Below are 23,042 nucleotides of genomic sequence, written 5' to 3'. Positions count from 1 at the left end.
TCTCTTTCTTAATGGGCCTAAAAAAGCCCATCGGTGACTTCACGTTACTTAAAGATTTAGTCAGATTCTTCACATCACATGTCACGCATTGGCAGATTTGTCAATTGACGAGACTTTAAGCCATTATCACGTGCCACCCCTAACCCGCCACGGTGTGCACGTTAGTCTCCTGCTCCCGTAGCCCCACCTGCGCATTTTAGTCACTCCAGTTTCTTTTAATTCGATTAGCCACCGTCGCTCAGCGTCACATTTCAGGGGATCTCCGTTTCTTCCCAAATCATCAAACCCTAATTTTCTGTAAATTCTGATTTCAATTAGTCTAGTTCATCGTCCAGAGAAGTCGAAATGATGGGCTCAGAGAATGCCGATGGATTCGAAGAGACTAATCTCAACGCGACGAGGGAGGATATGGAGAATCTCGACCTAGGAGTTGATGGCGATGACGATCCTCTGAAGAAAACCGATGTCAACGGTGATACATCGAACTCTGGTTATCGTAGCGCCATGTCAACACTCTCCAACGTTCGTGACCCACTCTCGCCGCCACCGACCGTCATGATTCCGGCTGATTCTGATCCACTCCTTGCGCCATCCTCCTATGAAGATTTTCGCAGCAGCTTCAGCTCTAAGCCGATCAGCAGCGATAACTCCTACATCGAACCTCCGTCTTATGCAGATGTTATCTTCAGTCCCTTTGATGAGAACTCAGATAGCGAGATTAACGGCGCCGATGATAGTAGCCTTCATAGTCAGTTCTCAGATTCACTATCGAGATCTCCTTCTTCGTCTAGCTCGGATTACATCAAGATCACTGTATCTAACCCTCAGAAAGAGCAGGAGACTTCAAATTCCATTGTTGGAGGAAACACTTACATCACCTACCAAATTACGACCAGAACGAATCTCCCTGACTTCGGTGGCCCATCGGAGTTCAGCGTGCGAAGAAGATTCAGAGATGTTGTCACATTGGCGGATCGATTGGCTGAGTCGTATAGAGGGTTCTGCATACCACCACGGCCGGACAAGAGCGTCGTAGAGAGCCAAGTAATGCAGAAACAAGAGTTCGTGGAGCAGAGAAGAGTTGCATTGGAGAAATACTTGCGCAGGCTAAGTGCACACCCTGTTATTAGGAACAGTGACGAGTTGAAAGTGTTTCTTCAGGTGCAAGGGAAGTTGCCACTACCAATGAGTACTGATGTGGCCTCTAGGATGTTGGATGGCGCGGTGAAGCTTCCAAAGCAGTTGTTTGGTGAAGGCGGAGCCTCTGCAGTGCCAGTGCATGAGGTGGTTCAGCCTACAAGAGGAGGTAGGGATCTGCTGAGATTATTCAAGGAGCTGCGACAGTCAGTTTCTAATGATTGGGGTGGATCAAAACCTCCCGTTGTTGAAGAAGATAAAGAATTCTTAGAAAAGAAGGAGAAGATGCATGATCTTGAGCAACAAATTATCAATGCCTCACAGCAGGTAAAATTTCATCCTTGTTAGTTGAATTATGCATCATTCTGTCAGTATGTAGTATCCTGCTTGGAACAAACCCTTTTGTGGATTCTTTTTGTAGGCAGAATCCCTTGTGAAGGCACAGCAAGACATGGGGGAAACCATGGGTGAACTGGGATTAGCATTCATTAAGCTGACTAAGTTCGAGAACGAAGAAGCTGCTTACAACTCTCAAAGAACTCGTGCTAATGATATGAAGAATTTAGCCACTGCGGCTGTAAAAGCAAGCAGATTTTATAGGGAGTTGAATTCCCAAACTGTCAAACACTTGGTAATAACTACAGAAACACACAGTTACCTCCTTACTTTGAATCAGATGAAATGTTGTTTTCTTTTCCTCATCTGAAAAATGATCATTTCAATTTAAGCCATTGACATTAGGATTTCTGAATTCTCTCCATGCTTAGCGTGTATCCTCATTATTAACTAGTGGACTCTTGACAGATTGTCAGCTTATATATGGAGATTGTGCTGGAATTTTAGCTTCACTTAGAGCTGTTCTTTGTTTGAATTGATCATTTCAGGACACACTCCATGAGTACCTTGGCATGATGATGGCTGTCCAAGGCGCATTTGCAGATAGATCTAGTGCTTTACTGACTGTTCAGACGCTTCTGTCAGAGCTTCCTTCGCTGCAAACTAGAGTCGAAAAGCTAGAGGCTGCATCGTCGAAGGTATTTGGCGGAGACAAATCAAGGATCCGAAAAATAGAAGAGTTAAAAGAAACCATCAAGGTCACTGAGGACGCAAAAAATGTTGCCATCAGAGAGTATGAACGAATCAAGGTATTCAGTAGTAATCCTATGCATATCACAACTTGTGCTATTTAACATGATATGAATTGTTTGGTTGTGCTCTGTGTAAATTTGTATCATTGCAGGAAAACAACCGATCTGAGGTTGAGAGATTGGACAGAGAAAGGCGTGCAGACTTCATGAACATGATGAAGGGTTTTGTTGTTAACCAGGTACGTTATTATTATGCAGCACATTAACATTAGAAGGATGAAGCCTTTCCTTATTGCCCAATAGAAATTTGTCTGTGTAGATAGAATGATAAGGAGATTGTTTAGTTTAAGCACAAAGTGTGTGATTCCATTCTTAGTGAGATTTCAAGAGTGGAGAGTAGAAGATGGTAGGCAAATAAATATGAGTACTTTGAATGATAATGCGGAAGAAGAGAGAATAGGAGTATAGAAATTTGCTAGTAATCAAATAGAGTCCAGAGTTTTAAAGAAACAGTTGTGTTCTTGAATTGGATGCAGGTTGGATACGCAGAGAAAATGGGAAACGTCTGGGCAAAGGTTGCAGAAGAGACCAGCCAATATGATAGAGAGAAGCAGAGCAGCTAACAAACACAGAAAAAAAAAAAAAGAGAGTGAATGATGTTCATTTTGGCATAACCATATACCAATTCCATGTTTAGCAGAGAATCACATTGCGTAATAATGGGTGTCTGTAGTTTCCTTTTTTTTACCTATGTTGTATCTATCTGATAGAGTTTGGTAAACGTTCTTCTTTGTTGTTTTTAGTCTCTGTAAATTAGATTTCTAGAAGCATCTCTGACTGATTATGCATTGGCCTCATACCCATTGTTTTCCCCAATCTTATAAAACCACTTCGCTTTAGTGAGTTGATCGACAGTGAAATTGAACCATCAGTCTTACGCCCTGTCCGGTTAGAAGAAACAAATAGAAGCGAGACCAATGAGGCAATGACAGAAAAGTCACGGAGACGTCAATACGCGAAAGCGAAAGAGTTCACAAAAAGACAGCAGAAATTATCGGAAATTACACGACCGTGCCATTTTCAAACAACGCGGCCAGGTCAAAGATCACGTCTGTATTAAAGGGTATTTTCGTCATTTTACAGAAGATTTCTATCCATCCAGTCTTCTTCCTTGCTAGGAACTTTCTTCGTCTTCGATTCCTTTCCTTGCTTTCCCCGTCGATCTCGCTGTGTGACCTTTTTATATAGTGACCTCGAGATTTCAAAAAAGCTATCTACTGATTCCACCTGTGTTCAATCATGGCGGAGAATGGTGAAGAGAAGTTACTTGCTGTTGCGCGTCACATAGCCAAAACACTTGGCCATAACGAATCCATGGCCGATGATATCTTACAGATCTTCTCCAACTTCGACGGCAGATTTTCTCGCGAAAAGCTCGCTGAAGGTCAAGCTGGAGAAGATGGATCCGGAGTCGCCACACTCGAGCGAGCTCTAAATTCAATAGACGGTCAGATCTCTCGCTTTGTTGCCGCGGATCAACCTATTTGGGCTGATCCTGCTGATTCAGCTGCTTTCCTCGACACAATCGATGAGCTCGTTGCTATCATCAGAGAGTGGAGTCCCATGGCTTCAGAGAAACCTATCGGCGTCTGTCTAGCACGCGCCGACGATATGATGCAGCAAGCTATGTTCCGCATCGAAGAAGAGTTCAGGTCGCTTATGGAGCGTGGAGCTGAGTCGTTTGGCTTAAATCCTCAGGGAGACGCTGGTGCGATGAATCATCGTTTCGACTCTGAGGAAGAAGATGATGATGACAGAGACTTCAACAACGGTGATGATATTCAGATCCCAGTGGCACAGCCACTCACTGACTATGACCTTATCATCGATGCTCTCCCGTCGGCGACAATTAACGATCTACATGAGATGGCTAAGCGAATGCTTGGAGCTGGATTTGGTAAGGCGTGTTCTCATGTTTATAGTTCTTGTAGGAGAGAGTTTTTGGAAGAAAGCATGTCGAGGTTAGGGTTACAGAAGCTGAGTATTGAAGAAGTTCATAAGATGCCGTGGCAGGAGCTAGAGGATGAGATAGATAGGTGGATTAAAGCTGCTAACGTCGCTCTAAGAATCCTCTTTCCGAGCGAACGTAGACTCTGTGACCGCGTTTTCTTCGGTTTCTCCTCTGCTGCTGATCTCTCATTCATGGAGGTATGTCGTGGTTCTACCATTCAGCTTCTGAATTTCGCAGACGCGATTGCTATTGGAAGCCGATCGCCTGAGAGATTGTTTAAAGTGCTTGATGTGTTCGAGACAATGAGGGATTTGATGCCTGAATTCGAGTCTGTATTCTCGGATCAGTTTTGCTCAGTTCTTAGAAACGAAGCAGTAACCATTTGGAAACGATTGGGAGAGGCGATAAGAGGTATATTTATGGAGCTTGAGAATTTGATCCGGCGAGACCCGGCCAAAGCTGCGGTTCCAGGCGGTGGTCTCCACCCGATCACTCGTTATGTGATGAATTACCTCCGTGCGGCGTGCAGATCCCGACAAACCTTAGAGCAAGTATTTGAGGAAAGCAATGGCGTCCCTTCTAAAGATTCAACTCTGTTGACTGTACAGATGTCTTGGATCATGGAGCTTCTAGAGAGTAACTTGGAAGTAAAATCCAAAGTGTACAAAGATCCAGCCTTGTGCTATGTGTTTCTGATGAACAACGGGAGGTACATTGTTCAGAAGGTGAAGGATGGAGACCTAGGATTGCTCTTAGGAGATGATTGGATTCGGAAACACAATGTCAAAGTGAGACAATACCATATGAATTATCAGAGAAGCTCATGGAATAAGATGCTGGGGTTACTGAAGGTGGACAATACAGCGGAAGGCATGAGCGGTTTGGGGAAAACCATGAAGGAGAAGCTGAAGCAGTTCAATACCCAGTTTGATGAAATATGTAAAGTGCATTCGACGTGGGTAGTGTTTGACGAGCAGCTGAGAGAGGAGCTGAAAATCTCACTGGCCAGGCTTTTGGTACCGGCATACGGGAGCTTCATCGGCAGGTTCCAAAACCTTGGAGACATAGGGAAAAACGCGGACAGGTACATCAGGTATGGAGTTGAGGACATAGAGGCGCGAATCAACGAGCTTTTCAAAGGGACAACCACAGGAAGAAAATGAAGGTAATAGCCACTTGTAACATCTTTGTAACGAACCACCTGCTAATGGCCAATAGCGAAGTCTTGCAGGGTGGATTTGTAACATGTATTGTATCCTTTTAGACAGTTTAGCTCAGCTTTGTTGTGTTGTTGTGTAATGTTGTATTGTACTGGATCACTTTTTTTGTCATTGTAAAAAGAGAGAACAGTTGAAAAAGATGACATGTTTAGGGGCTTGGTACTCTCTCCACCCTGAGTGCATATTTTATCTTAACATGTTCTTACTTCTTAGTCTCCCCGTTTAACAAATGAAGCAGGTGGCTAGACATGAATAATTGTATAACTGATCACCAATATCAACTCTTGAAGATAGTAGAAAACAAGAAAGGACACAATGGATGTTTGAAGTTTTTAACTCTTGAAATAAATAATATAACATAAGTTTCAAAACTGAGCAGAGTACCAAAAGAAACGAAGTGAGTCTAGGAAATATGAAACGTCTAAGGAAGCATAAACGAGAGAACTGGAAATCACAAAATTAAGCAACCTGTTGACCAGCAAGCCTCTTCCTGGCCTCCTCAATGATAGTCAGCTTAATACCTTTACCCTTGGGAAGAGACACCCATGGCTTTGTGCCTTTGCCAATGGTAAACACATTCCCCAACCTTGTTGCAAACTCATGTCCTGTTGAGTCTTGGATGTGGATAGTCTCAAAGCTTCCCTTATGCTTCTCACGGTTTTTAATCACACCAACACGCCCTCTGTTTCTACCTCCTGTAACCATCACAACATTGCCGACATCAAACTTGATGAACTCCACAATCTTGTTGGCCTCAAGGTCGAGCTTAATGGTGTCATTAGGCTTGATGAGCGGGTCAGGGTAACGGATGGTGCGACCATCGTATGTGTTCAGGTATGGAATGCCCTTCTGTCCAAACTGGATAGATCGGACCTTGCAAAGCTTGAACTGTACAGACAGAATAAACAATGTTAGAAGGCAAATTAAAGAACTTATTCAAATAATGTCAAGCATCAGTCTTCAAGACAAAATTAACCAATGACAAGAGGAGAGCAAACAAACCTGTGCTTCCTCATCCCTGATGGAGTGGAGACGGAAACGGCCCTTGGTATCATAGAGAAGACGGAAGTTCTCATTGGTCTTAGGGATAGACACAACATCCATGAAACCAGCAGGGTAGGTCTTGTCAGTCCTGACTTTCCCATCAACTTGGATATGCCTTTGCATCAAGATAGAAATCACTTCACGGTAGGTAAGAGCATACTTCAACCTGTTCCTGATGATAAGGACGAGGGGAAGGCACTCCCTCGACTTATGTGGTCCAGAAGACGGCTTTGGGGCCTGTGTGGAACCAAAAATGAACATACTCATTAACACAAATCCAAGAGAAATATATATCAAAAGTGAGCCAAGAAGAGAGAGTAAAGGACATACAAATGCACCACCAAGTTTGTCAAGCATCCAATGCTTAGGCGCATTAAGCCTCTTCAAATGCTTCTTCAAACCCCTCGCCTGTAAAATGACCAAACAAATGTAAAAGAGAAATTCTATTAAGGACATTTCTAAATTTGAGATCTAGGAGCTCAGATCTAAGGACAATCACCGTGATGCATATAATATCCACAAGTTATCGAATCAATCCAATTGCTAACAAAACCATTATCTAAGTCACTCTTAACACAAACCCCCAGGAAACTATCTACATGTAAACAATCACTAAGCTTAGAACAGAGATGCAGAGAGAGGGAGAGGATGACGAACCATGTTTTGAGATTTGCAAGCGTAGCTCTGATCCGAACTACTTGTCTTGTTTTCCTAAGAACAGCTCCGAACGACTTGAGAGAAGAAGTGAGAGAAGGAACAAAACCCTAATTGGCCATTTATATACCCTCTTCCATCTACTACTTGGTGTTAGGGTATTATGGGCTTATAAAGTAATAGGCCCATTTCTTTATTTGGGCACTAAAGTTTTTCGGGTTAATGGACGATGTTCCCTTTTAATTGGACCCACGTTACATATTTCACGAAAGAACATAACATTTTACATTTGCTGTCAAAAATAATACTAACATTTACATAATTGAATGATTGTTCCTTACTTAATAATACTAAACTGTAAATAAGAAAATTTTAAGTCTTCTAACCGGAAAAATGTTAATTTTGATGCCAAAGTTTATAAATTTAACAAATATTAGTGTATGACTTTATTCTACTTTACTTATGTAGTTTTAGTTTATTACTGATTAATCAGCCGCGTCATAGTGTGAGAGTGTTAGGCTTTACAAATGAATATCTACGTGGGAGGACGTCAGTGTTGAAAATTCAACAAGAATTGAGAACCTTAAAAATCTAACAAGTTCTTGAACCCTCTCTGCTCATTTCGTCAGAATTGAATATTCAACAAGATTTTTTTTTTTGTTTAGAGATGGGTTGGTGGTGGAGGAAGAGGAATAAGAAGCTAATATTGGAGAGAGGAGCCAAGTTGTTAGAAGATCTCATCGAATTCGGCCATGGCCAATCCAATCCCATCAAATTCTTGTCTGCTGATGAGATCCTCAAAGCCACCAACAATTTCAGCGACTCTAATCGTGTTTCCTCCGATTGGTATTCAGGTAAGAACGAGAACCATCCCATGATACTCATCAAGAAAGATGTTGGCTTGTATAGCTTGAGAGTAGATCTTTTGTGCCGGGACATAGCAGTTTCATCGATGGTGAGTGGTCACAACAACTTTTTGACATTGGTTGGATGTTGTCTTGAGTTGGAAAAGCCAGTCATGGTTTATAATGGTGTAAAGAAACATTACAAACTAGATATTACTAGTAAACAGCCGTGGAAAAGGAGAATGAAGATAGCAGAAGATAAGATATCGCTACTGCTTTAGCTTATCTTCACACTGCGCTCCCTAGGTCCTTCGTATATAGGAATATTCATCCTTGGAATATCTTATTGGATGAAGATGGGGTTGCGAAGCTGACTGATTTCTCTCTCTACGTCTCAATCCCAGAAGGAGAAACATTTGTCCAGGTTGACGAACCAGTGAGATTCTCTACGTTATTGGATAATAATTACAAGAGCATAGTCTCAGAGAAAACAGATGTCTGTTGTGTTGTGTATAGACGTTGTATCTCCGGGACGTAACGAACGTGAACTTGGATAGAGATTGAATCGCGCACGAGAGCACTTTCCTTAAAGAGTATTTCGACCCTTCTCAAGCCTTGGGTTACACGAAATCCCTTCTAGGATAAGACAATCAAAGTTCTCTCTTGTTCTAGGCTAAGACACAAGAGAAACAAATAGAGCTTTTTGTGTTTTGTTTTTGTGTTTTGCACTAAAGATTAAGACAATCTTTAGTCTCGTGAATCTCTCTTTTCTCCTCTTCTTCTCTTTTTGTGTTGAGCGAATTGGCCTAGGATGCGAAGTAATTCATTGTATTGCTCCATTACCGGCCTTGAATCGGACATCTTGTAATTATTAAAATCACTCACAAGGAACTTCTTACTAGAAGCATCCTCGGCCATGTACTTCGATTCCAACGCATCCCATAGTTCCTTTGCGGATTCGACATTTTGATAGACATCAAAGAGAGAATCAGACATACCGTTGAGAATGTGGCCACGACATATGTAGTCATCGTTTTCCCACTTAAGTTGCTTCCTTGTCTCCTCCACGGACTCGTTCTCACCATTCTCCGACACGGTGGGCATTGGCACACTTAGAACGTGAACCACATTGAGCGTTGTGAGGAGAAAGTGCATCTTCTTTTGCCATCTTCTAAAATCAACTCCTTCAAACTTATCCAATTTGCCAAACTTTGACGTCATCTCACGCACAGAAACATTAGCCATTGTTCACCGTAAATACTCTTTAAGATTGTTGTGTATAGACGTTGTATCTCCGGGACGTAACGAACGTGAACTTGGATAGAGATTGAATCGCGCACGAGAGCACTTTCCTTAAAGAGTATTTCGACCCTTCTCAAGCCTTGGGTTACACGAAATCCCTTCTAGGATAAGACAATCAAAGTTCTCTCTTGTTCTAGGCTAAGACACAAGAGAAACAAATAGAGCTTTTTGTGTTTTGTTTTTGTGTTTTGCACTAAAGATTAAGACAATCTTTAGTCTCGTGAATCTCTCTTTTCTCCTCTTCTTCTCTTTTTTTTTGACACAAGAGAAACAAAGTTTATATATGGTTCAAAAGTTGTGACGTACGTTTGCAACCGTACGTTTAAATAATAACCATAAATTGAATAGTTGCAATAATAATTACAAGAGCATAGTCTCAGAGAAAACAGATGTCTGTTGTGCCTTTGGAATGTTTATGGGTCAAACGCTTCTATTAGGAAACAAAAGCATTTTGATTAATGGGTCAAGATTAATGGAAGACCGACGAATCGAAGAGATTGCAGATCCAAAGATGATAGAAAAGATGGGTCAAATTTCAGAACAAGAGCTTTGTCAAATGGAAGCTTTCCGAATGCTCTCACTGAGATGCATCGGTCCTAGTGAAGAAGTTCCAACGATGGTGGAAGTGGCCAAAGAACTTAAGAAGATCCAAACATCTCTTCAAAACGACTCTTCTTCTCCTTCAGGTGTTAATATTGTCAGATCTCACCTTAGAGCTTGTGTATGTATTGATAATATATTGATGTCTACTCGTGTATTATAAGTCGGGTAACTATTATATTCTAAAGTTTACATAGTGAGTTGGGAAACAGGGGTTCGTTGATGTAAGTTTGCAAATTCGAGCAATTACATATGAACTATGCGATCAATATTGAACTGTGAACTCCATGATTGTCTGGTGGATTTGGGCCTCTATTACACTAAACATTCGTTCAAAGGTGACATTCACATGTATAGTAACGAGAAACATGATGTTGCATCTATCATGTTTACACTAATAAATGTTTATAAATTTCACAAATATTTAGTTTATTCTACTTTACTTATGTAGTTTTAGTTTATTACTGATTAATCAGCCGCGTCATAGTGTGAGAGTGTTAGGCTTTACAAGTGAATATTTAACTAATGTTGACCCAGATTAAGTTAGCCTAAGTAACTTGAGCAATAGGGTGAGTTGAGTGACGAGACAATCCATGCGTGCACCCAAAGCCACAACAACGATTGAGCCAAAGGCATGACACAGAGACACGTAAATTTTCTCTATTTTTTTACTTTTTCATTATCTTCCACATATATTGAATTGAATCATTAGGACAAACAAAACTCTCACATATCATGTATATATGTATATCAAATAAGTTCCACCTACGTTCCGTAAACCCTTTTCATTGCTTGGAAAGTAAAAACTAAGAAGAATGTTGTTAGGGTTAAAGCAAAACTCACAGACTACTAACGTCATAAAATGCATATCCTCTAGCTCCGTTATTGAATCAGCAAGGAGATTGGCACAAGGGGCAAAGTTTCTTATGAGACGTGTAGAACCACTTGTCTAAACATGCTTTGTGAAACTTGTACTTGCACGTCACGCAAGCTCGCCTTGGAAGGCTGTGATTCCCTGTGTGTATCACACTGTAACATATCGGGCAGTCCTCTACTCCTTCAAATTCCTTGTCCGAGTTTCGCTTCCATATCCTTATCGCCTCCGCCAGAGCCCCGTTCTGCTTTCAGTAACAACACATTAGACAGAAAGTAAAACATTCAGCCAAGACATGCTACTCAATTATTAAGTCAACTATGTTGATATGGGCTTAGATGGAGAGAACAAGATTAATCATATATGGTCTACATGATGGAACCGGATATCATTCAGGTTAACAAAGATCTATGTGACTCATAAAGTACAGTACCTGATTACGAACAAACATTTGCATAGACATCAACCACTTCCTCTGCTTCGCATCGCTTATTCCAATACTTTTTGTGCAATTAACGTCAACAGGCCTGAGTGGGTAAGAAACTGGAAGCCGGATCACGAGATCCATCCCCGTTTCATCCTTCGTATATGTCGCAACTACTTCATTTGCCGCTTTACTTATGCTGACTGAAAAGCTCTCATCATTAAAGTCTGCCTTCTTTATCTGCAGCTCACATAAAAAATGAACAGAATAATTGCAAATGCATTAGTGGATCTTCACTGCAACTCTCAGAAATGAGAAAAGGTTTTTATTGTACATACCTGAGACAGTTCGTTTTCGATTAAAGAAGGGCTGCACCACGATCTTGTAAATGCTTCAATCAAAGATGATGCAGAACGGTCACGCATTTCGCTGAACCATTCTCTAACATAAGCTGGAAGTACACGTAGCATCAGACCATATATCGCCCCAGCAAGCGAAGCCATCTTTCCAGTTTCAATAGGCCAAAGTGATTCAACCGTTGACAGGGACGAACCCGTCACAATCGCACGAGTGGCTGCAGAAGCTACCACAGATAACTCAGACGGAATATCCCCATCTTTTTTCTTCAAGTTCTGTCCCATGTATAATTCTAGAGGAATGTGCTGAAAAAGACTATCTAATATCAACCGATTTGCAGTTTTCTCTATATATTGCACCAGTCTCTCTCGTCCTTGTGTTAGTGAAGGTAAAGAATTAACATGCGAGAGCAACAAAGACCATGCCAGGAACGTTTGCACCTGCCATTAGAAGTGATTAAACAGTGAATGGCTTGCCCAAAGAGGGAAAATAAACCAAATAAAACTTTTGAAAAGTAAAATTTACCCTTTCTGGCGCAGTTAAGTCTGTATCAAGAAGATCATGATTTAACTTCTCAACCATACAAGATACTTCATCTCTTAGCAGTAGCTTCTCTTCAGATGGCAAACCAGCATTGCTTGAGTCCTGATCATTGAGAGACTCATCATTCAATGGGGCATTCCCATCAGCAACTATGGCCAGCCTGGAAACAGGTTCGGTAGACAAAACAGTGTATGCAGCAAGTTGCAATGACGGGATTGGATTGGAAGAGTACATTATTGCATACAAAGAGCTTATGGCTCCCTTGCTTAGACCCCAAAATTCCACTGCTCTGACAGCTCTATCTCTTGCACGTGGAGAAGAGTCAACCACAAGTTGAGCCACCAACTCCCAGAACTGCAAATGATCAACTCGAAATGAAGCAACAATAGATGCTGCCTCTGGGGAATATGAAGCAGCAATAGCCTCAGCAAGACCAGTGCAGAAGAAAAGACGCAGAACACCTTCAAGTATCCGATCCTTAACTGGATCCCATATTTCATCTGCCAAGGATTTCAGATTGTCTTCATATTCAACCGATTTATGCTTTACTAACGCATTAAGCAACGAAAATGCGTAGAGAGCATTCTGAGCATTGTTTATAGAAGGATCAGAAATAAAAACAATATGCCCAAGTCCCTCAAGAGTATCATTTTCCTTCTCCATGGAAGAAACACCACTAATGAACTCATTGACGTTCTCAGCAGTTTCCTCCATCACAACTACTGCAGACTGAATCTGACGCTTCAAATTAGAAAAGACAAAATCCCAATCATCCTCGTTAAAATTGTTTCCACAGTAACTAACTGCAATCACAATTAGTCTTGCGAGCAGAATTTGGACAGCTGGAAGATGGGTAACTACACTTGATGCACCAGGATCTTGATTTTGCTTGCGGAACAAGTCAAGCAGGAGTGTTCTCTCTTCATTACTCACATGCCTCTGTATTTCCTTTGCTTCTTCAGCCTTTTCACTTACGGGATAACAAGAGATAACAAGCTGAAACCAATCCTGTATATCTGATAAAGACGGGAAAAAAAAAAATCAGCTAGCATGCAAAGTAAAAGATAAAGAACAAAACCTCAGTCTTAAATTGCTTCCTAGACTGTCAATCTAATGCCAACTATGACCACTTTTCAGTTGAGGACTCAGGAATATCACTAGGACAATGTTATTTCATAAGTAAAATACTTGCTCTACATCCACCCCGAGCCTAATCCTCATTCAAACCTAAACATTGTTCATAGGTTCAAGATGAGATTACTACCACTTAAGAAAAAAATTAAATTGGTCCTCACCTTCCCCACTTTGCCAGAGCACCAGAGGAGGAAACGACAAAGACCTCTCCAGCCAACTTCTAAGCAAAACTTCCAGTGGCAGCAGAGTATCTTTACCAGAACCACCAGATTTTATTTTTGTACGTAATGGTGAAATTATCATGCTCATAATGCAAGGAATAATTCTCAAACAGTTTTTGCTTGTCTCTTCTCCTATGAAGAGTTTATCTGTGATCATTTTGAAAGCAGACATGGCTTCTTCTTCTCCCCAAAGGTCTTCCTTGAACAAAATGTGAAGGAATGACAATAGAGCTCTCAAAAATGGTTCTACGACGTCCACTATGTTATTATTAAAGTCAACCCACATGTTCCCTAAGCCCTCTTCCTCATCCTTTACATGCACAAGAGCACCGTTGAGTAGAATGTCAAAAATGGAATTTAGTAAACCTCCACTCGATGGTTCACCCTTACAAAATGATACAAGAGTTGGCAGGAAAGAAGTTTGAACATTACCCCCTGGCCACTCCCACGTGCAGAGTATTTCTACGGAAAGCCAAGCTTGAGAGGCAAACCCATTATCTTTGTGGCCAACAAGAAATCGGTGAATTCCCAATTTCATGATCAGGCTGTTAATGAAAGAAACATATCTTTGACTCTTGGATTTCCTCAATTCGCACAAATGAACAGGCATACCATGGGTATTTATGCTAGCTGACGAGCTGGGGCTGACCCAAATAGGCCATACATCTCTCTCAAGCAGGAGCAGGCCACGGATATTTTCTTCATCGCTTTGATCCAATGAGAGATATTCCAACACCTCGGTCATCCTTGAAGCACACAATAATGCAAGTTCAAAAGGTTGCAGATCATCCTCAAGTAGGACAACTGACCTAAGGAACTGAACCAAAATGCTTGCTGAACTCTTCCGGACATCATAGTTTATGGATTTCCAGAACTGATTATCCATCTTAGAGCAAACAGCATGAATATAATCACACACAAGATTCCGATCCTTTCTCTTCTCTTTGGACTCAGATAGCGTACTGTCCACTAGTGATGTCATTCTACTCTCCAAGTCAATGATAAAAATAGAAGACAAAATAGTTGAAAGTAGAGTGGTGTCCTGATTCAGAGACTTCAAACTGAAGAAACTACCATCAATAACTTCAGCTGCAAACTTAGCAACCACGATCACATCTACAGAACTGCTCAAATCAAAATCTATAGCCTCGACAATAAGAGACGAACATGTATCATTGACTGAACATAATGGTGACTGTTTGATAAAAGATAGCAGTTTTTCGAGGATCCCCCTATATATCAAGACCAACGAGCTTCTTGACACAAAAGAAATACTGCTGTCTTGGGTTGAACCACCCAGAACTGAACTGCATACAAAAAATATAGAATAAGAACTGGGAACAAGCAAACAAGCAACATAAAAGACTTGACTGAGAAATATAAATGCAAAATATTGGATGCGAGCCTGAAATCCAGTGATATGAATATGCGCTTTGTTTGATACTGTTTATAGATATATTGACTAACTTACCACAGGAACTGAGCAGCAGAGGTTGTAGTCGCTGAGGAGGAATGGACCAGACTTATAGCAGTTGATTCTATGAGTGTATGGTGCCAATGGTCTGGCCGAGAACCTATTCTTTGATGCAACTCCTGCCCAGAACTTCTTTTTGTAATTTCATCCCTTGCCTTCTCTAAAAGCATTTTCATAGCGGCCAGGTTATTGAAGCCCTGATGTTGTTGATTAAATACATAAGAAATGACATCACTCCACTGCTGAGTGAAACATTCATCATCGAGCAATGAAAATAGGAGATCTTGTCTAGCTCCAGTCGAAGAGTCATATCCATCCATACACCAAGGAATAAAAATTTCTTGAAAAACTTTAATAAGCTTCTCTGGGCTCATATTCTTCCCTTTTTCAACAGAGAGAAGGGTAGAAGTCTCTATATCATCAATTAGTACTGGAACTATCTTTCTTGGTCCAAACACTGATACTGAAACTGACAAAAGTTTCACACCTTCGATCAATTCCTGAAAAGAGAAATACAGCCACACGAGTTAATCAAGTAAAAACAGCATATGATCTACCATGACAAAACAGGGGTAACAAAACGTGGACAATAACTTACAGATGATCTTATCCACAGGAAAGCCTTGGACAAAAGTGGCCCCATAAATTGATCCAAGGGCCAACTCTCACCTTCCAAAACTGAACATCTCTCCAATAATAAGAGAAAATCAATCATTTTTCTCATGCTTCCCGTAACTATCTCTAAATTTCCCTGCTGAAGCATGTTCAAGAAGCTCTCTTGAACAGATATACAGAAAAAAGACAGCAGGTTCTGTTCGAGCAAATTAATCCCTGAAAGAATTTCTAAGATGCATCTTCCTAGCTCTTGCAGATAACTAGCTGAATTACCCATGCCAAGATTTTCAGTTGACTTCCTCTGAATAGGTGGAATGCTGCCCTTAGATAGTTCAAAGAAGTCCGCCCATAGAATCTTCACGAGGACTTTATCAATTAGATCAACCTGGAGATCATGAATAGAATTGGGACCATCGCAATACCTTGAAGCATTATGTAATCCCCAGAGGAAACATTCAGTGGTTGCCCGAAGAAGTGATAATTGATCCGTACTTGAAGATTCACACATACTCCTCCCAGCCAATAAGTTTTTGAAAAAATTCACAAAGAACTTATCAGCTTCTACAGATTGTGTTGGCATAACTTCCAGGAACAATATCAGTGCAGGATAAGAAACCCGTGAGGATCCATAGCACCCGTTCCTAAGAAACTGCCATAAATGACTTAGAACAGATTTATGAACATTTAAGTAGACCCAACTCTGAGGAAATTTTCTAGAGAACAGTAAGACAGCCTCCCACATTGATGAGTGGCAGGTTGGATTATTTTCTCGAAAAACGCCAAGCAGAGCTGGTGCAAGACATCGGACGTCTCCTTCGCCAAAGACTTCAGGAACATTTTTAATGAAGCTGCTTAACAAAGAATAAGTCGCTGACCGAATACTAGGGCTTTCAGATTTTAGAAAGTTCAGAAAGCATTTATGGGAAGAGAACAACTTCTCAGCTGAGGAGGATGCTACTGCCCTAGCCTTCGATGCAAGTTTTGATTCAGAATTAATGTTTGCAGAGCCAACTTTATCAGGTTTGTGGAGCAAAATATCTAGAAGTGTAGCCAACCCCACCAGAGATGACGATATCATCTGAAAACAACAGAAAATAAGACATTGTAAAAGAAAACCCAAAGAAGGAAAAATTTCACCATAGCATGAAGAATCACCGAGATGAAGTACCTGCTGGTACATTTCTTCTAATTCATCTGATGCAAGTGCTTTATCAGATAAATTTTGAGGTGTAAGTTTGAGATTTTCCTCCAGATAAGCAAAAATCTCAGCTGAACATAGAATCAAGGCGTGCAATCTCTTTTCCTGGGTAGGGAATGCTGCCTGTTTGAACATTAGACAGCTAATTTAAATTCTGAATATTGATGCTATAACAAGGCGCCCCCTGAGCAAAACTAGAAGGTTAATGGTCTAATAAAACGACAATAGAGTTTATACTAGAAAGTGGGGCATTTAAACATAAAGTAAAAATAACCTCCACCAAGAAAACTGAATTACGAAACGAGGAGCCAACCTGGAAAGACGACTTTGCTGCTTGAGAAACTTCAGATGCCAAATCAAATTGTGAAATCCACCAGGGCCCCATTATAGACTTTAGATGAGGAGCTAAATCTCTCCTAAGTAACACGTAAGAAACAAAGAATTAATACAGAATACAAAATAATAGTGGGAGAAAGCATAAAATAGAAGTATCGCATGCATGCTAAGACAAGCTTCTACAGCACTTAGCAAACGAATCATTCCAACAAAATAATGAAGATAATTTTGATATAGATGTCAGGAGAACCTCAAAGCTAAATCATATCACTCATGACACGAGAAAACTACATACATCCAGGTGTATGATACTAAAAAAAAAAGAAGTAGATGAGAAACTGCATCACGGCAAGAAAAAGGGCATGCATTAGAAAATTGAGAGTCAAACCCGGCACCAGTGACAACATTAGTCATGACATCATGCGTAGCTCGCCGAACATCTCTATTGTAGTCCAGTATCAGCTTCTTGTACTCAAATGTCTGGAGAAGTATGAAAAATATAGTCAATCAATTGTGGAATAATGAGCAACCAAATGCACCGCAACGTGGGAAAATAGTGATCAATATGCTGCAAGACCAAGACTAACTCGAGCTAATTCTATCAGCGTGAGTGATATTCCAATCCTGATTAACCTATCTTGAACATAAAACTTAATACAACTTCTGAAGCTACAGATTTCTTCCTTGTTAAAGAAAACATCCATCTAAAGGTTCATGCCTAGTATGTTACAAGGGAAACATTACCCATTGTGGGATTATTGGGAAAAGTTCCTTTCCTTTCTTCTGCTTAACCAGTTCTGACAGGGAAGCAAGAGCTTTAATCTGTTGAAACAAGCAAATCACAATCAAGAAAACTCAGAAAGAACAGCTCTGGTAGTCGATTGGATAATCAGTAAAGCCATTACCTTTGTTGTAGGATCCTTCCTTGAAAGCCTTTGCAAGTGCTGGGCAACCTCACTATCCAAATCCTACAATTCATTCACAAAAGATTAGAGATTGGCAAACAAACAAGTAAGCAATATCGAAGGAAGAGGGACAAACATACCAAGAGGGAAGCAGAGTCTTCGTTTGACAGAGACGTTTCGAATCTAGAGCTACCGACATACCCGCCAAAACCTACGGCGGCTGCAGAGCCAGACGGCAACAAAGAAGCTGCCAAGCTGTTCAGAGAAAGCTCAATTCAATACCGAACCAACGAAGCATAGACTCAAAAAAAGATAAAACTGGAAGAAATTAAACGCCAAGGAGAGATTGAAGGAACGTATTTCACCTGCTGCTGGATGGACGAGCTTTGCTTCTTGCAGCATCTCCTTTGGGTTTGCCCATCTCCTTCTACTCTAGACGGAAAAGCTTCAGAGAGAGAGAGAGAGAGAGAGAGAGAGAGAGAGATGGGTCTGGTGATCGGTCTAGCAAAGGAGCAAATAGGTGAAAGTCAAGAGTCGGAGAGGGAAGGCGGTGGCGATTCGGTCGTCGCCGTCGTGGGCGGAGGCAAAGAGGTTTGTCGGGTCGACGAGGGTGTATACCCATTAATATTGGGTTCACTTAGTTAAGGCCCAATTATTTATGGCCCAAATAGTACTCCTTAATTTTAAACCTTGGAAAATATGGAATTATCGTCGCTTTTATAAAAGTTCACAAAAGTTCCTCAATATTTTAGTTTCTTTCTTATCAGACCCCGATTTTTTTAATTTCGATAATTGTGTTATATGACCACCGTATATTTATGTGTAATTGTGTTAGCCCGTGGACAACTATTTATGTTTCTTGTTCAAATTTAAAATCATGTCTAAATAAATATAAGTATTTTCCCAGGAAGCATGCTTAGAGACCCACAATGGTGCATGTGGGTGGGTGTGTGTTAACAATATATTTATTATAATTTTTTTAAGAGAGAGAGAGATTTGGTTAGTGGAGAAAGAGAGAGGAGAGAGAAAGAGATAGATAAAACATAAAACATTAAAATAATACTCACACCCAAATGTTATCTCACACTCATGTTACACTATTTTATTATTTTCCTTTTTAATAATACTCACACCCCACCAAAACATACACCACTGTGTATGGTCTTAGTATTTTCCCATGAATTACTCCTAAAATTTAATAAATGCTATCAATATGATTTGACAGGGGTGTGAGTTGTGACGGATCCATACTATTGGACGACACACCGTCATTTTTGGGAGAGAAAACCGCGGGACCCAGCAATAAGACTGTGAGGGGATTCGAAGTGATCGACAAAATCAAGTTTAAGATTGAGAAAATGTGCCCAGGCATCGTCTCATGCGCAGACATTCTCGCCATCACTGCTCGTGACTCTGTTCTCCTCGTTAGCACCTCTACCGTTTAACTATTTGTCATTTATAAATGACTCCGCCTTCCCTACCGGAGTTCGACTCCACTAAATCGCGTTACCCCGCGTAGTAGGAATTGACTATGGATCGGGCCTTGTCGATCCAAATATGTTAAAAAAAAAAAAAAAAGATGCGTTCTGATGCAGCGCATCTTCACTACTTGTTGGGCCTCGTTAACGTATCTCGTGCCCATCAAGATATTCAGTTGTAACAAGATCATTTCCTTAGTTTTCGAGACATTATCACTTCGTTTACGTTTTGTTATCATAGGATATTCTTAATATCTTTTAGGATTAGGATTAGTTTTTGAAGATGTAGCTGCAGTCTGATGAAGTTGTTGAATGAGTCAAGAAGTAAAACAAGATTTTGTCTGATGGAGTTTCTGAATGATTCAAGAAGTATGTCAAGATGCGACTGTTTTTGTGTGAGTGTCGGTTTCTAGAAGGTTTGAGAAGATGTGTTTGGAGCGTGTTTAGAGGATGAATCACAAAGGAAAAAGGACTTAAAGAGATTTGGAAGACTTGATGAAAGTGGAGTTTGAAGAGAAAAAGGAAAAGTATAAAAGGAAATTTACTTTTTCTTATGGAAATTGGAAATCTTCTCCTATGGTGATTAGGAAATCGTTTTGGCTATATAAGGAGGAGCTGAGGACGTCTTTGAGAGGCAAGAGAGCTGAGGCATAAAGAAGAAATCTTTGAGAGCTTTCGGTGAGATTGTGTGCAACTTAGTTTTGCGGATTTGTGCTTGTGTGATCAAGTGGTTTTGTTTTGAAGTGTAGGCTCAAGGGGAGTTTAGCTCAGGGTTAGGTTATCCTGATTAAATCTAGACTCAAGGGGAGTTTAGTTAAGGGTAGAGATTATCCTTAAGGTTTCACGTTATAGAAGGGAGCGGTAAATCAAGAGGGTTGGGCTTGTTTTACGCGTTTGCGAATTGGTTGTAATTTGCTTTCTTGTTCTAGTGGAATCGAAATCTGGACGTGGTCCCGGGGAGTAGGAAAAACCGAACCTCGTTAACAAATTTCTTGTCTCGTTTACTTTCTACAATTTATCGTACCTCATCCGCACTTACAATTGGTATCAGAGCGGGTTCTCGATAGAGATTTAGTCTTGTTTCGGGTAGATCAGGGTGAGGTTCAGGAGATCGTTCAGAAGATCGTTCAGGAGATCATTCAGAAAGTAAGACAGAGCTGAGAATCGTGTGAGATGGAGTCATACAAGGAAGGTACGTCTATGACAAGACCACCACTTCTTGATTCAGCGAATTATGGATATTGGAAGGTTCGTATGCAAGCTTTTATTAGTAATCTTGATGAAGATTGTTGGAATTCAATTGAACTTGGTTGGGAGGCTCCTAAAGTTACGGATGATGATGGAGTTGTAAGTCTCAAGCCAAGAGATAAGTGGACTGCTGCAGAGAAAAAGCTATCAAGTTGCAATTCTAAGGCTAAGACTGCGATTTACAATGCTATTGATTCAAGCCACTTTAAGTTGATTTCTCAATGTGCATCAGCTCAAAAAGCATGGAAGACATTGGAGAATATGTTTGAGGGTACTACAAGCGTTAAGAGAACGAAATTAGATATGTTAGCTTCGCAATTTGAGAATCTAAGGATGGAAGAAGAGGAAAATGTGGCTGATTTTAGTGCAAAGTTATGTGACATATCTAATGAATCGTTTGCTCTTGGAAAGGTCTACAAGGACAAAAAGCTAGTGAAGAAGTTGAAGAGATCATTACCTGCAAAATTTGAGTCAAAGATTTCTGCAGTTGAAGAAGCTCATAATCTAGATGAGATGGCTTTTGATGAGTTTGTTGGGATTCTTCAAGCTTTTGAGTTAAGCAAATCATATGAAACTAAAGGAAAGATGAAGAAGGTAGATGAAGTGAAGAAGGAAGTTGACATTGGAGTTGCTCTTAAGGGAACATCAACTGAAAACTGAAGATTCAATGGCTATGTTGTCAAGACAGTTTACTAAATATCTGAAACGAAAGGGAAAAGAGAGGAGAAGTTCATCAAAGAATGTGCAATGTTTTGAATGCAAAGGATATGGACATGTTCGTTCGGAATGCGCCAATATGTTCGTTCGGAATGCGCCAATCTACAAAAGCATAAGAAGAAGGCCATGAATGTTGTCACTAGTGATTCTGAAACTGATTCAGATGAAGAAGAAGAAGATCTGAAGAATTTTGTGGCTTTGACAACTTTCAATTCTAGTTCAGATATAGATTCTGCGTCAGTTTCTGAATTAGTGTCTGCATCAGTGTCTGCAACAGGGTCTGCATCAGCATCTGCAACAGGGTCTGCATCAGCATCTCCAACAGGACCTGCACTTAAAAGTGAAAACGATGAATGCGAGAGTGATGCAGAGAGTATTGATGATGAAGAATTTGCTGAGAATTACAGAGTTTTATATGAGCATTGGCTTAAAATGGTTGAGGAGAATTCAATGTTAACTAAGGAGAAACTCAAGTTAGAGGCTAAAGTCATTGAAGTACAGAAATATGCTGCAGAAAAAGAAGAAGAAGCATCACAAGCCAAAGTACAACTTGAAGAAACTCAAAAGAATTTGAGGATGCTTAATAATGGCACAAAGAAGTTGGATCATATTCTGAATATTGGCAAGATTGATAAGTGTGGCCTTGGATTTGAAGGAAAACTTTCAAAATCAGATCCAGTGTTTGTTTATGGTGGAAAAATCACATCTGGATCAGGAAGTGTGTCAGAAACTGCAACTATGGCAGAGACTGCGTCAGGTACAAGAACTACTACGAGAACTGGTACAGAGTCTGATACAGGAAAAGGTAAAGAACTGCAGAGTGCACCTCAACGAATTTTTCGACCTGTTTGCCATCATTGTGGTATTGTTGGGCATATTAGGCCAAGGTGTTTCAGATTATTGAGGGAGAGAAATCGAATGGAGAATGCTTATGATAAGAGATTTCATGGTCCTACATGTTATCATTGTGGAGTTCAAGGGCATATTAAGAGGAATTGTTTCAGATTCATTCGAGAATCCAGTCATGAAGGCTTAAGGCGCAGGAAGATTTGGGTTAGGAAAGATGATTTCTATGGAGGTGGTGTACTAGGCTATCAACCTCGTGTTGCAAAGCGGGGAGAATTTTCTAAGTAGTTTTGACCATGTTGTGACTCATTCAGGGGGAGAATGATGATGTGTTTCGTGATGTTGTTTTGGAGTTAGAACTGTTGAGTTCACAAACATAGTCAAAAAGGGGGAGATTGAAGATGTAGCTGCAGTCTGATGAAGTTGTTGAATGAGTCAAGAAGTAAAACAAGATTTTGTCTGATGGAGTTTCTGAATGATTCAAGAAGTATGTCAAGATGCGACTGTTTTTGTGTGAGTGTCGGTTTCTAGAAGGTTTGAGAAGATGTGTTTGGAGCGTGTTTAGAGGATGAATCACAAAGGAAAAAGGACTTAAAGAGATATGGAAGACTTGATGAAAGTGGAGTTTGAAGAGAAAAAAGAAAAGTATAAAAGGAAATTTACTTTTTCTTATGGAAATTGGAAATCTTCTCCTATGGTGATTAGGAAATCGTTTTGGCTATATAAGGAGGAGCTGAGGACGTCTTTGAGAGGCAAGAGAGCTGAGGCATA

At 40.5% G+C, this 23,042-nt stretch overlaps 5 protein-coding genes and 1 pseudogene across 5 annotated transcripts; 4 read left to right on the top strand and 2 right to left on the bottom strand.

Annotated features, from left to right (window-relative positions):
* The first annotated feature begins 68 nt into the window (after positions 1 to 68).
* LOC9302340 (sorting nexin 2A) lies at positions 69 to 3,073 on the top strand. Its single transcript, XM_021030734.1, has 5 exons — positions 69 to 1,464; positions 1,559 to 1,768; positions 2,022 to 2,282; positions 2,378 to 2,464; positions 2,762 to 3,073. Exons 1-5 carry the CDS (start codon positions 346 to 348, stop codon positions 2,846 to 2,848), a joined length of 1,764 nt encoding a protein of 587 aa, XP_020886393.1. The 5' UTR covers positions 69 to 345; the 3' UTR covers positions 2,849 to 3,073.
* A 254-nt stretch (positions 3,074 to 3,327) lies between these two features.
* LOC9300651 (exocyst complex component EXO70B1) lies at positions 3,328 to 5,651 on the top strand. The gene has a single exon (XM_002866219.2). The coding sequence runs from the start codon at positions 3,525 to 3,527 to the stop codon at positions 5,397 to 5,399; it is 1,875 nt and encodes a 624-aa protein (XP_002866265.1). The 5' UTR covers positions 3,328 to 3,524; the 3' UTR covers positions 5,400 to 5,651.
* Positions 5,652 to 5,776: 125 nt separating this feature from the next.
* Positions 5,777 to 7,291, bottom strand: LOC9302339 (40S ribosomal protein S4-3). The gene is made up of 4 exons (XM_002864528.2): positions 7,158 to 7,291; positions 6,831 to 6,908; positions 6,459 to 6,737; positions 5,777 to 6,344 (listed from the first exon to the last, which is right to left on the bottom strand). The coding sequence occupies exons 1-4, from the start codon at positions 7,158 to 7,160 to the stop codon at positions 5,916 to 5,918; spliced, it is 789 nt and encodes a 262-aa protein (XP_002864574.1). The 5' UTR covers positions 7,161 to 7,291; the 3' UTR covers positions 5,777 to 5,915.
* A 446-nt stretch (positions 7,292 to 7,737) lies between these two features.
* LOC9300650 lies at positions 7,738 to 10,184 on the top strand (annotated as a pseudogene).
* A 371-nt stretch (positions 10,185 to 10,555) lies between these two features.
* On the bottom strand, positions 10,556 to 18,836 carry LOC9302338 (E3 ubiquitin-protein ligase listerin). Its single transcript, XM_021016240.1, has 14 exons — positions 18,348 to 18,836; positions 18,123 to 18,237; positions 17,983 to 18,045; positions 17,822 to 17,899; positions 17,466 to 17,557; positions 17,055 to 17,157; positions 16,712 to 16,864; positions 15,527 to 16,621; positions 14,926 to 15,428; positions 13,395 to 14,761; positions 12,082 to 13,115; positions 11,538 to 11,996; positions 11,209 to 11,439; positions 10,556 to 11,019 (listed from the first exon to the last, which is right to left on the bottom strand). The coding sequence occupies exons 1-14, from the start codon at positions 18,401 to 18,403 to the stop codon at positions 10,792 to 10,794; spliced, it is 5,577 nt and encodes a 1,858-aa protein (XP_020871899.1). The 5' UTR covers positions 18,404 to 18,836; the 3' UTR covers positions 10,556 to 10,791.
* A 2,658-nt stretch (positions 18,837 to 21,494) lies between these two features.
* On the top strand, positions 21,495 to 22,559 carry LOC110225799. The gene has a single exon (XM_021015804.1). The coding sequence runs from the start codon at positions 21,495 to 21,497 to the stop codon at positions 22,557 to 22,559; it is 1,065 nt and encodes a 354-aa protein (XP_020871463.1).
* Positions 22,560 to 23,042: the final 483 nt, after the last annotated feature.

This window comes from Arabidopsis lyrata, assembly GCF_000004255.2.
Source record: "Arabidopsis lyrata subsp. lyrata unplaced genomic scaffold ARALYscaffold_8, whole genome shotgun sequence".
In the NCBI taxonomy this organism is placed as follows: Eukaryota; Viridiplantae; Streptophyta; class Magnoliopsida; order Brassicales; family Brassicaceae; genus Arabidopsis; species Arabidopsis lyrata.
The sequence above is the reverse complement of the archived record's forward strand: the minus strand, read 5'-3'. Positions and strand labels throughout refer to the sequence as shown.

Coding starts and splice junctions, on each gene's coding strand:
- LOC9302340 (XM_021030734.1), top strand. CDS start 346: ATGATGGGCTCAGAGAATGCCGATGGATTCGAAGAGACTAATCTCAAC. Junction 1,769..2,021: donor CCCAAACTGTCAAACACTTG/GTAATAACTACA, acceptor TGATCATTTCAG/GACACACTCCATGAGTACCT. Junction 2,283..2,377: donor GAGAGTATGAACGAATCAAG/GTATTCAGTAGT, acceptor GTATCATTGCAG/GAAAACAACCGATCTGAGGT.
- LOC9300651 (XM_002866219.2), top strand. CDS start 3,525: ATGGCGGAGAATGGTGAAGAGAAGTTACTTGCTGTTGCGCGTCACATA.
- LOC9302339 (XM_002864528.2), bottom strand. Junction 6,738..6,830: donor ACAAACTTGGTGGTGCATTT/GTATGTCCTTTA, acceptor GGTTCCACACAG/GCCCCAAAGCCGTCTTCTGG. Junction 6,345..6,458: donor TCAGGGATGAGGAAGCACAG/GTTTGTTTGCTC, acceptor CTGTCTGTACAG/TTCAAGCTTTGCAAGGTCCG.
- LOC9302338 (XM_021016240.1), bottom strand. CDS start 18,403: ATGGGCAAACCCAAAGGAGATGCTGCAAGAAGCAAAGCTCGTCCATCC. Junction 18,238..18,347: donor GCTCGTCCATCCAGCAGCAG/GTGAAATACGTT, acceptor TTCTCTGAACAG/CTTGGCAGCTTCTTTGTTGC. Junction 17,900..17,982: donor GGAAGGATCCTACAACAAAG/GTAATGGCTTTA, acceptor TTGTTTCAACAG/ATTAAAGCTCTTGCTTCCCT.
- LOC110225799 (XM_021015804.1), top strand. CDS start 21,495: ATGCGCCAATATGTTCGTTCGGAATGCGCCAATCTACAAAAGCATAAG.